The sequence below is a fragment of the Panthera onca genome, chromosome B3, assembly GCF_046562875.1.
Source record: "Panthera onca isolate mPanOnc1 chromosome B3, mPanOnc1 haplotype 2, whole genome shotgun sequence".
Taxonomy (NCBI): domain Eukaryota; kingdom Metazoa; phylum Chordata; class Mammalia; order Carnivora; family Felidae; genus Panthera; species Panthera onca.
The window spans coordinates 119,336,177-119,348,312 of NC_138344.1; the positions used below are offsets into that span (position 1 = coordinate 119,336,177).

At 39.9% G+C, this 12,136-nt stretch overlaps 1 protein-coding gene across 4 annotated transcripts in view; it reads right to left on the minus strand.

Moving 5' to 3' along the window:
- Positions 1 to 11,686, minus strand: part of MLH3 (mutL homolog 3) — a 28,491-nt gene extending 16,805 nt beyond the window's left edge. Inside the window, exons 1-5 of one of the 4 annotated variants that reach the window (XR_009606421.3) lie at positions 10,848 to 11,686; positions 6,204 to 9,562; positions 2,929 to 3,027; positions 2,153 to 2,238; positions 1,293 to 1,397 (exon numbers count right to left, since the gene is read on the minus strand). Coding sequence is in view for 3 of the 4 variants with exons in the window: in XM_078448014.2 (XP_078304140.2) it covers positions 1,293 to 1,397; positions 2,153 to 2,238; positions 2,929 to 3,027; positions 6,204 to 9,498 (3,585 nt within the window). In the remaining variant the exon portion in view is untranslated. The remainder of the gene's footprint in view (positions 1 to 1,292; positions 1,398 to 2,152; positions 2,239 to 2,928; positions 3,028 to 6,203; positions 9,563 to 10,847) is intronic. The other 3 variants (XM_078448014.2, XM_078448012.2, XM_078448015.2) reach the window with 3 other exon arrangements.
- Between the last annotated feature and the right edge of the window lie 450 nt (positions 11,687 to 12,136).

Genomic DNA, 12,136 nt, shown 5'->3' on the forward strand with positions numbered 1-12,136 from the left:
AAAACTGCACTTAATTAAGAGTTATTTGCATTACAATCTTCATATCTAAGACTATGGTAAGGGAGTCATTAGGAAGGATTAAAAAAATAAGCAGAGCTATCAGAAGGCATAAAAGGAAGGAGACTACAGGCTAAGGATTCTAAAAAGGACACACAAGCAACAAAACTCTACAGAGCACACCTGAGATTCTCCCAACAGGACTCTTACTCATAGGTAACCATGACCAGGGGCGCCCAAGTGGCTTGGTCGGTTAAGTATCCGACTTCGGCTCAGGTCATGATCTCATGACTTGTGAGTTCGAGCCCTGCGTGGGACTCTGTGCTGTCACCTCAGAGCCTGGGGCCTGCTTCAGATTCTGTGTTTCCCTCTCTCTCTGCTCCTCCCCTACTCATGGCCAGAGACTGCTAACAAATGGGGCTGAAATAAATTTTGCATTTTGCAAAGGTAAGGAAAACCGTTTCAGAGGAGCTAATCCCTTAAAGTAGTAAGTTAATAGCCACCAGGGGCTTTAACCCTTGGGGACTCCTCTCTGTCCAGGTACAGACAAGGTTCTCATTGCCCTTCCCTGCCTCGGTCCCTATCGTTTAACTAAAACTGTTGTTTCAGCGCCTGAGCAGCTCAGTCATTAAGCATCTGACTTCAACTCAGGTCATGATCTCACGGTTCATGACTTCAAGTCCCACATCAGGTGAGCTCATGCCCCACTTTGGGTGATCAAGAGCTTGCTTTGCTCTGGTACCATGTCAGTGCCATGTGAGGGATTTACCTAGATCTATCTAACCTCCTAATTTGTTTCCATACTGAAAATAAGGAGATGAAGACAGCCTGAGTGGTGTAAGGAGAGGGCAAACTAGCAAAGCAGATGAGACAAGGGGTCCCTTTTGTTAAGACTGCTCCTCAATCTGGAGTCTCCTAAGCCATGTCATTTGTCGCCTCACACAATAGAGGGTCATTTACAAAGGGGCACTGTTGTACATTTAAGGACAATGTCTGTACAGGATTTAGTTGATTTATAAATTATTGTGAAAATATAAAGTCAATATATAATCCTTGAAACTGTGAGCCTCAATCCTTAATTCATCCCTCCAACCTGCTCACACTACTAAAGACATTTTTTCCTTTGTAATTAAAATTGGTCCCTGCTTTTTCTTATAATAAAAGTTCTAGTAAGATTTAAAAAAACACACGTGCCTTGACCAAGGTGGTCTAGATCATTAAATCCAATTTCACAAGAGTTAGTCCAGCTTAGGTCTTATATATATTTTTATGAGATTTCAAAGTCAATCTCTTACCTGCATTGAATGAATCATTTCTTTGGTGAAACGATAAGGATATAAGACATTGTGAATTTTAACCGCGAGGCTTTTGGCCTGGCCACTGCTTACATCAACAGCAACCTAGAAAGCAGCACAAACATCATTTAAATTTTTAATTCTTTATATCTGCAGAACTGTTTTACCAAAGATCCCAAACTGCTTTATCATTTTCACAGAACCTATTAGAAGTGGGTTGAATTCAGGGAACTTAGAGAAATTCAAAAAGCTCTGTGAATTATTAGTCTTAAATAATAATTTGGGGGTATAAACAAAATTACTAACAAAAACCAATGTTGTTTCAGAATAACAATTCGTTTATGCTCCATGATCAAGTCCTTAAACACATCTTAACTGAAAAATCAGTAATCAAGTGCTCATTTATTCTACACCTTTATCACAACACACAAAGTACCTTCTGTGATAACCCACTGAGAACACATACACTCACGTCCAATGATGAATTGTTCCTCCAGTAGAAGACTCGCTATTTTATCTGATGATGTAACAGTGCTTTTTGTTTTGTTTTGTTTTGTTTTAATTATCACCACCCTAAATACCCTGCCAAAGCTGCAAGATAGGGTTTGTAAGACCGGTAAACACATTCAACTCATCACACACTGACTACACATGTTTAATCCAGAATGTCTGAGCTCCCAAATTCTATGGATTCTGATTTCTCCTCTCTATATTAAATGGTATTTCCAAATAAATTATTTGGAAACATGCCCACTTTCCGCTTGTAATTAAAAATTAATATAGCCATTCATGTTCATATCCAGCTTAAATGAAGTACAAATTTTAAAATAACAAGCAAAGAAAATTTGCTACAGACCCACCTCTGGATAACGGGCAAATACTGGATTTTCCCACTCTGAGAACAAAGACTGAAGTGATTCTCTACCAACAGTATCATCCACAGCATCTAAGGCAAAAGGAAACAGATCAAGTTGGCATCGACAGCCACAGAAAAAAAGGTGAGTGGCACTCCTGTTTGCTGTGGTGCAGCAGCAAGACCAAAGATCAGACATATTGTCCCAATATTCTACAAAAGTTTAGTGTTTGCTGGATCTCTAAATTGTTCTGATCTGTTACTTTTTAAGTTAGAGTTGATGACTGTATCTTTTGGCATTATAGCTTTTTCTCCAAACTATTTTCAAGAGATATTTCAGAATACAAATCCAGAAGAAACTGGTTCAAATTAGTAGTCTCACTTCCTTTAGATAAAAATATACCTTACCTATTTTTAGAAACAAAGAATCTGTAGCCTTTTTTTTTAAAATAAGGATTTTGCTTACATAAACCTACTACAATACGGAGTGCAACTCCAATCTTTAAAAATAAGAGATATTCTCTCAATCACAAGACACCACAGACTGTGCATAATCACCCAGTATTGACTTCAAGTCTGGAAAAGTAATTTCTGATCTAAATGCATGCACTGAATTACTTAGTTCTGCTGTTAAATAGGACCGTGGGGAATTACTGGTTCCAGGAAGGCACAGCTGGCCCTGATCAAGCTTAATAACACAACCCTGCTTTTTAAAAAAAATTTTTTTAGTTAGGTGGTACAGTATGTACTAGATGTCCCGGCAACCTCTGTTTTTGCCCCTACCTCTGTTATTCTGTCTCATCACAGTCCTCTCTTCCCGAGCTCTAGGAAGGAAGGGAAGAACAAGGTCGCTTCTAAAAGGATGACACTTGTACTGAGATCCTAAATGTAAAAAAGAAAACCTAGACATTTGAACTCAAAATATAAATTATTAAAAAATCAAGTTACATTAAAATCTTTCTGCACAAATGGAGTTGAGACCCGAAGCAGACTACCAAGCACGAGATTGAGAGTCAGAGTTCTTTAATGAGTTATGCTGCTAATTTAGGAACCTACATTAATGCTTAGTCCCGTTATCCACATATACCAGACAGAATGAGCACTAAAACAGATCACTGATTCTCAATGGGCACAATTTTGTATGAGAGACATTTGGCAACATGTGGTTGTCACAACCTGGGTAAGGGGTGCTACTGGTATCTAGCAGAGATAGAGGCTAGGGACTGCCAAATATTCTACATGTATAGGACGAACCCTACGACAAAGAGTTAGGAGTCCAAAATGTCAAGTGTCACGGTTGATATAGCTGGTATTTGACATATACTGGTACTTAATTGTTAGCCTTCACTACTTGGTGCAACCTTCACAAGTCCCCAGGTTTATGTCTCTTATACTCAAAATGTGTTGCTATTATAACATTTATCTGATATTACGTTTACATAGCTGTCTTCCCTAATTGATTGTGAACTCCTGAAAGCCAAGCCAGTGAATCTGCAACCTAGCAGTGTGAACAATAAATGAATGAATACATGGACAGATAAATGAATGAAAAGTTCTCAATTTAAACTCCAAAGTCCAGGGGTGCCTGGGTGGCTCAGTCAGTAAGGCATCAGACTTTTGATTTCAGCTCAGGTTGTGATCTCACGGTTTGTTGAGTTCAATCCCCACATCGGGCTCGGTGCTGATAGCATGGAGCCTGCCTGGGATTCTCTCCTCTTCTCTCTCTCTATCCCTCTCTGCTCTCTCTCTCTCAAAAATAAAAAAACATACATTAAAAAAATAAACTCCAAAGTCCAGTAATATCTGGCCTAAATTCTGCCGTCCTCTCTAAAGGATGATTGAGTTTTAGAAACAATGCCTGCATTTGACAGTTTTTGAATAGGGGCCAAAACATGATGGAACTATTATTTCAAAACAATAAATCCATTGGACAAGAACTGGAGAGATGAATTCAGAATGATAAAATGAAAGGGTAAGGTGAAATTAGGTTGTGTTATTGGTAATAGAAAGGACAGAATTAGAGGCATTTTAATTTTTTTAAATTAATGTTTCTTCCTTCAAAAAAATTTTTTTAATGTTTTTATATATTATTTTTGAGAGGCAGAGAGAGACAGAGCACGAGCCAGGGAGGGGCAGAGATAGAAACACTGAATTGGAAGCAGGCTCTAGGCTCTGAGCTGTCAGCACAGAGCCCCACCGGGGGCTCGAACTCAAGAACAGTGAGGTCATGACCTGAGCCCAGGTGAGATGCTTAACCGACTGAGCCACCCAGGCACCCCAGAATTAAAGGCATTTTAAAGAAAAAAACTGCCAAGGCTTGGAGACTTACACCACTCCTTAAAATTACCTGTATAGATATTCTCTTGTGTACGATTTAATTTGCCTCTTAACAATTCATCCTAAGTAACGTTTTTCTGTATGGTTCAGCAGTGTCCCAACGTCCTACCACACGTTAGCCCTTTACAGAAGGTGTGACATGCACTGTGAATGGGGGAGCCATCTTTCCATGAAACTCATTTCTATACCCAACATACTTTTTTATTTTCATTTTTCTTATGGAATTGAGTTAACAGGACACTTCAGAGACTTGCTACAAGACTTGCTAATGCAGAAAGTTAAATAGGTTGAAGTGTTTTAAACATCTAGATCGGCTCAACGGAAGCAGATGTTCATGTTGTGTGCGGCAGCTGACGTTCCCGCTTTGGTTCAGCAGCAACCATCTCAGGTTAATGTAATCGCGGCCTTTTTTGTCTCCATTTAAAAGCAGTTGCATTTCAGGAAGATGAGGTGCCAGTGCTTTAGGTTTACTTCCGATAAGCAGTCGTATAAAACAGGACATAAAACTACATCAACTGAAAATCACGTATGTCTTTAAGAGCCACCTGAGAGTCTCAGGAGCAGTGCTGAAAGACAGTTCTCCTACTTAAAACTTTGAAAGTTACTACAGTGATTATTTTTTCATGAGGAAAAAACTGGAAACCACTGAAAAATAAAGGCCTTATTTAACCTTAGATAAATCAGAGCCTCCTACTAGAGATATTCATGCTAAGGAGAATTACAAGTCAATTTACAATTACATTCATACAGTTTACATTCTTTTGCAACATTCAAGACTTTTAATATGTATGCACATTTAATGTTTATCCTCCTGATGCGAAACCAAGATTATAGCCAGATGGAAATCAGTTTTACCATCTCCCAACATCTGGCTCTCAACACACTGCCAAAACAATGTCACTTTTAATGTTGACTGAGACATGAGAACTCAAGAGTCCCAATCTAGGCTCTGTTGTAGCCTTGTGGTATGATTTCAAAGCCACATTACTGTCTTCCTGAATAACGGCTACTTATAGCATAAACAGATCAAATGGATTAGCATATGTATTATAATAAACCATGTCTGAAAAGTATAGTTGGGAAAATACACACTTAACCTACATTCCAAAAAATTCATGGTCAAGTCCTTTTTTCTAAAAACACAAAAACAGTTCAAAAATATAGTACTGTACTGAGCCACAGACTTCTGGGGAAACCCAGGATGATTACAGGATCATTTTGGCTTTTCACCTGAGAGCTGCAGAGAGCAACTTCCAGAAAAATATCACACTGGCATTGCAGGTATCTTTAAAGACAAATTTCTAGGACAGTTTTATGTTTGGGAGAGAGAAGAAAGGAGGCTAGGGAAGCACTGTGGATCTTCTCAACTATTAATAGTGCCATTTTCATGAAAAATGGTCTCACCCTCCTACACATCCACACATCCACACATCCATATACAAACACTTCCATTCTGTCTTTCATTGTATTTCTAGATGTAAATAGTATTGGACCTAGAGAATCTTTATATACCATAAAACACATGTTTTATAATTAAACTTGAAAATGATCTATCAGCTGAGATAATCTCTTTGGACAATGATTATCTTACTCTTTGGCCATTATTACCACCTTCAAAAGCATTCCATGCCAGTGAGCACTATATATATAGTATAGTATACTATACTATAGTATAGTATATAGCACTATATATATATATGTATATATATATATATACTTACCATTCTCAAGTATGACATCCACAGCTACAGTTGTCAGGTCTTTAGTACAAGCAGTCTGAACATCCTCAGTAGGAGCAATGAATGTACTCAGTCCAGTTATTTTGTTGATGTAAACCATTCTTCCCAGGGCTACATCAAAATGCTGCTGCCAATCCAAAGAACATGTGTTTGACTCTTCATTTTCAAAACAAGTTCTTGCTATAGATTCTTCACTCTGAAAACGAGTTCGTTTTCTGTCAGCTGTGCCATCTTCTATGTGACTCATTAACATTTTACTGGGAGAGTCAGGACTTCCTGTCTGTGGGTCTGAAGCTATAAGAACATCCGTATCTTCACTGATGACTTTAGAATGACTACGGGGTAATACCAAAGGAGTTTCTGGTATCACGGAGTTCCCTGTTGTGTTGTTGTTAGAGTATGTTTTACTATCTTTATTGAAGGGATTATCCTGTGTGACAGAGTCCAACACTGGAATGATGCCACTGTCTATTTTTTTATACTCATTTTTAAATAACTTGCAAGAATCCAGGATTAACCCACTGCACAAGTCATGGTCTTTCCTACTAGAATCTGATTGTGGAAGTTCATTAAAATGACTCTTCATTTCCAATGCTTGAGTCTCTCTTTCGGAACCTTTCATTCTGGATAATTTAGAGGCTAAAGATTTAGGAGACTGTTTGGCATCCAAAGGTTTTCTGTTAAAATCAGATAATTCCTTTAGAGTTACAGGACTTTCTCTTAAGCAAGGAGTCTGTTGTTCCAAACAATCTTCTTCACTAGAGAATGGAAACTTCTTTGAGTAAAAGATGTGACTTACTGGCAGACAACTGTTATTTGAATCATTATGTTTCATAGCAGTGATTTTACAAATGCCTGAGTTGTCTAAGTGATTCTTCTCTTTCCATGGAATGTCAGATTCAACTTGAGGACCGAGATTGGTAGAGATTTCAGAATTATTATTTTCTTCCACCTCTGTATTCAGAGGACTTTTAACCTTCCCATATTGCCTCTTAAACTTCTCTAAAGATCCCAGTTGTGACCTTAAGCTTAGCTTCTTACGGGCTATAGGTTTGGAGAAACCAATCAATTTATCTATTTTCTTACTACCATTTGAAACATATCTACACCAAGGGGAAGAAGAGGATGTGTCAAGTAATAAGCAATCCATGTGTGATTCTTTAGTACCTTCCTGAGAAACAGCAATGTTTTCACAAGTTGCTATAGGTTTGTTCTCTAGCCCATAACTTGTATTTGTTCTGCACAATTTCTTGTCAGACAGTTGAGCAAAGTCTTTACTTAAAGTGCTGGTTGGATCTTCGATGTTTGGAGTCTCAACTGAATGGCATGCTCTGTTTACAAATGTTTCTCGGGCACTCACGGGACCAGGTTGAATACAGTTTTTAAGTAAATGTTCTCTTTCAGTTGATTTAGTTTGCTCATTTTGTACCACATGAGTTATAAAGCCAGTGGAGCATAATTTAACTTGTCCATAACTAAAAATGTTTACTCTTCCACAATTACTAGGTTGTTTTTCTTTCTCTTCCTCTCTCTGAGCACCACGTACTCTCAATAACGTTGTCTCAAAAGGCAGAGGTTGGGATCCCATTTTGGTAGCGTCTTTAAATCTCTCTAATTGATTCTGAACTCCATTATTTTTCAGGATACTGGCAGCCATGCCATTAACAATAGCACTTGCTTTCTGTATTTCTAGATCTTCTCTATTCTTCTCAAAGCAGTATGATGTCTGAAAAGGGTTTACAAACATTTCTGAACTGGTTCCACATGGACTTTCTGAAGAGTTACGTTCTAAGCAAAGTTTTTTATGTTTCCCATTTTCTCCCCATTCTGATGCTTCAGCTGTCTGTTGTTGTAAGATCCCTGATTCTGAGCAAGAGCTATCTTTGTTTTGTAAAGATGACTCTGTCACTTTACCATGGCCTGGGCCATCTGATTCACAAATGTACAAGAATGAATCATTTGTGTTTTTTCTGGTAGCTTCTGAATCTCTAGAATTCTGTGTGTTTCTTCTGTTTTCTACAGTAGCTTTTCTTTTCACAGCTTTTGATTGAAAATTAAACATTTCATAGGAATCCAAAATGCTATTACATGCTTCTTGGAAACTGACCTGGTCACCCTTCTCATCAGAAGACACATGCTTCTGAAGAGTAGCACTAAATAAACTAAAATCGTTATCTTCACTAAATTCTTTAATGTCCTCACCTGATAATTCCACAAATAGTTTTTCTTTCTTTAAAAACATTTTCACTCCTTCCTGAATGCAAACCAAAATAGTATCCCAGTTCTGAAATTCAATCAGCGTTTTTGCTGGCTCCAGGCACACATCATATTCACAGAACTGACACTGCACATTGATTACATATATCCCATGGAGTTCTGGGTTAGACCGATGCCGAGGACTTGAATTCATTTGTCTAGTGGCAGAACCATTCTTTGGCTTGCATATAATACTTTCTTTCCTCAATAAAAAGTCAATGAATTTATGCAACTTTGTCCTTAAAACCAGTCTTTTGTTCACAAACAAAAATTGCATATTCTTATTGTAATGTGCTTCAGAGCTGATATAGCCGCTGAGCTCAAACTCCTTGTATTTAAATTTTATTTCTCTTAATTTTTGGGACTTACCCAGTCCATAAATTTGACAAAATCGGGAACATATGTCTTTGGTTTTAGGAAGCTGAAGAACCATGGAACCAGAAACATCATTCCTCAAAGAGAAAGAAATGGAAGGGTGCATGAGCGAAAGAGCTTCTATCCTCTGCCTGACCTTCTCAAACTCCAGTCTAGGATCCATGCATTTCCTCCTTACAGGTAACTGGTAAAATAGGTTATATACTGTTACTGTTGTCCCGGCACTTGGTCTAGTCAGGTCAGCTTCACAAGCTTTCAGGGCTTTTCCATTCTGAAACAGTTTCACAAAAGTTTTCATTGTCTTGTTTTTCTTGGATGAAATTTCCACAGCACTGGCCATGTCAGCTATACTTGCCAAGGCCTCCCCTCGGAAACCATAAAACCTGGGATTCTCCAAGTCCTGTAGCGAGTTGCATTTACTAGTGAAATAACGATTTCCCACCTTGTCTATATCATCCCTCCCCATCCCAAATCCATTGTCTATCACTTGAACTTGGAAAGTCTCCATATTCACCCTGACAGCCACACATTTTGCTTCAGCATCAATGCTATTGAGGGCAAGTTCCTCAACACACTGGCCTAAGGAGCATATAGCCAAACCAGAACGCAATCTGGCTTGTACTTCAACTGACAAGCACTTGATCATGGCAGGTAGAAAGCTGGTTAAGAAGGCCAGGCACTGGCTTCCTTCTCTGACCGGAAATAATTGCCTATGGGAGGAAAACACACACACACAATCAAACCCTCAGAGCTACGGAGCATTATCCATTGCTCTCAAGCATAAGGGAGAAATGCCATTTGAGGTAAATTAAATCTCTTATTAAACCACACTGTAAAAAACAAAACAAATTATAGCTTTGATCTCTACACAGATCACACAGCTCATGTTTAGTGCAATGGATTTAATATCCAAAGCAGCATTCGCAATTTCATAATTTTCACTGCTCCTTTCTAAATCCCACATGCCCTAAAGTGAAATCATAATCACGCTTGAAGTTGACCCATAAGACAGTGTTCACAATTCTAATCACTTCACCAAAAACAGATGTCTAAATTAAATTCAGCTAGAAATTCATGAAAAAAAATGTCCAAGCTAGTTTCATAATATTTATACATTACACAATAACCATGACTTTTAGTAAAAACTTGTAATGAACGGTTAAGACAGAAGAAATTTAAAAAATCAAATCTTTGTATCAAGAAGAGATGGGGGTCAAGAGATTATTATTCTTGGTTAAATGTTGTCTCCGGGGAAAAAGACCGGGAATGCAAAACGATAAGGCAGGAATTTTCATTATGAACTTTTCTGTATCATTTGATTTTTAGATCTTGTCCACATATTACTTTCACAAAAAGTTTTCAGAAGGTCCCTGTATTACCATTCTTTGGGTATTTACACATGGCGGCTACAAACTACCTTCACAAGAATAGTGATGGTCAGGGGCTATCTGAACTTGATTTTAAGTTTTCCCTTCAGGTAAAAAATATGAAGATTATAGTGCCATTAAAGGTCTCCCTTCATAGGGGAGAGAGCAGCATGGGCTGGACCTCTCGAAGGTGGTAGGGCTAGTTCTTCAAGCCCGGACATCACAGTTATAATCGCAGAGCTGATGTTTTTTTATATAAGGAACTTTGCAGCCGGCAGCAAATGAGAGGTATTCTGAGACTGTTACCCAACTTCACGATTTCCTTATTACAACCCAGTCTTTTCAGGGCCACAGTCAAAGGGGATGATTCGGCCCGGGTCTCGAGCTGCGAGAGCTCCGGGTCGGGGGCGGGGGGACAGGACAGCCGCCGCGGGCCCCCCAGGCTCAGGCTCCACCCCGTCCCCTCCCCCAACTCGCAGGCCGAACCCCTGCCGCCCGACGCAAGAGGCCTCCCGGAGCCCCTGCACAGCCGGGTCCGAGAAACGCTCGCGGCGGTCGCCACGGCCTTTCCGCTATTAGAAGGGCTCCCGGAATCATCCTTTCGACGCGTGCTTTTCCCCCAAGTCACCTCGAACCGCGCTTCACCAACTCCCAGTTACCCACCGCCTCGGACGCCGGGCACGCGCACGTTCGCTCGCGAGGCTCGCGCACGCGCCACGAGCATGCGCTTCTGAGAACGCGCTTGCGCTTCTGGGAACGCGCTTTCGTCGGTGACACCCAAATGCGCGTGCGTACCAGCTGTTGTCTGACTGGGAGACTAGGCGGGGGTCTCTTCACACTGGTACCCCTAGTTCTCAATCCTTATCCCCCTTTCGCATGGTGTGAAAAGCCGTTTCAAGCAGTTTTCTCTGTTTCTGTCGTTTTCCTTCCCCCTTTCCTCCTTTGCACCTACTACCATTTAATTCAATTATATTTTATTTGTGTTTATGTCTTCTCTCACTATAATGTAAACTATTTGAAGGCAGGGATTTTATCTATTCTGTTTACTGCTGTATCCCGCTGGCCAAAAACAGTGCCTGGACGGTGAGGCACTCAATGGGTGAATAAATCCACACCCTTCCATCTTACAGAATTACAGCATTTCAGAGCTGGAAAACACTGAGAAACTAGTTCCACTCTCTTAATGTACGGATGAGGACCCCGAGACTCCTTTCATTGACTTTTTCGTTGTGTTCCTAATGCCACTGCAGCTTATTTTCAAACTGAATAAGAACGTTAAGAACCCTGTGAGAATAGATGTTTGGGGAATTATTTTTTTTAATGGTGATTTAGTTTTGAGAGAGAGCGAGCCAGCACAAGCGGGGCAGGAGCAGAGAGAGGGGGACAGAAGATCCAAAGCAGGCTATGGGCCAACAGCAGCAAGCCCGATGGCAGGCTCGAACCTGTGAACTGCAAGATCATGACCTGAGCCTAAGTCTGACACTCAACCTACTGAGCCGCCCAGGGATCCCGATATTTGGGGAATGACTAACCAATCCTCAGTTTTTGCTGTCTCATTTTCAGAGCAATCTAGTATTTCCAAAAATTGTAATTTATGACAAACATGTTAAACTCAGTAGGCATTTGCGATCCACCTGTTTAATGACTGACCGAGACTAATCGACACATGTGAAAGGCTGGATGATGAGGCAAAACCCTGAGTATTGCTTGTAGGGCTGCCATAACAAAATGCCACAGATCGAGGGGCTTAAACAATAGAAGTTTATTTTGTCTCAGTTCTGGAGGCCAGAAGGCTGAGATCAAGGTGTTGACAGGTTGATTTCTTCTGAGACCTCTCTTCTTGGCTTGTAGATGGCAGTCTTCTCCCTCTGTCGTCACATGTTCTTTCCTCAGTGCACGTACATGTCTGTGTCCAAT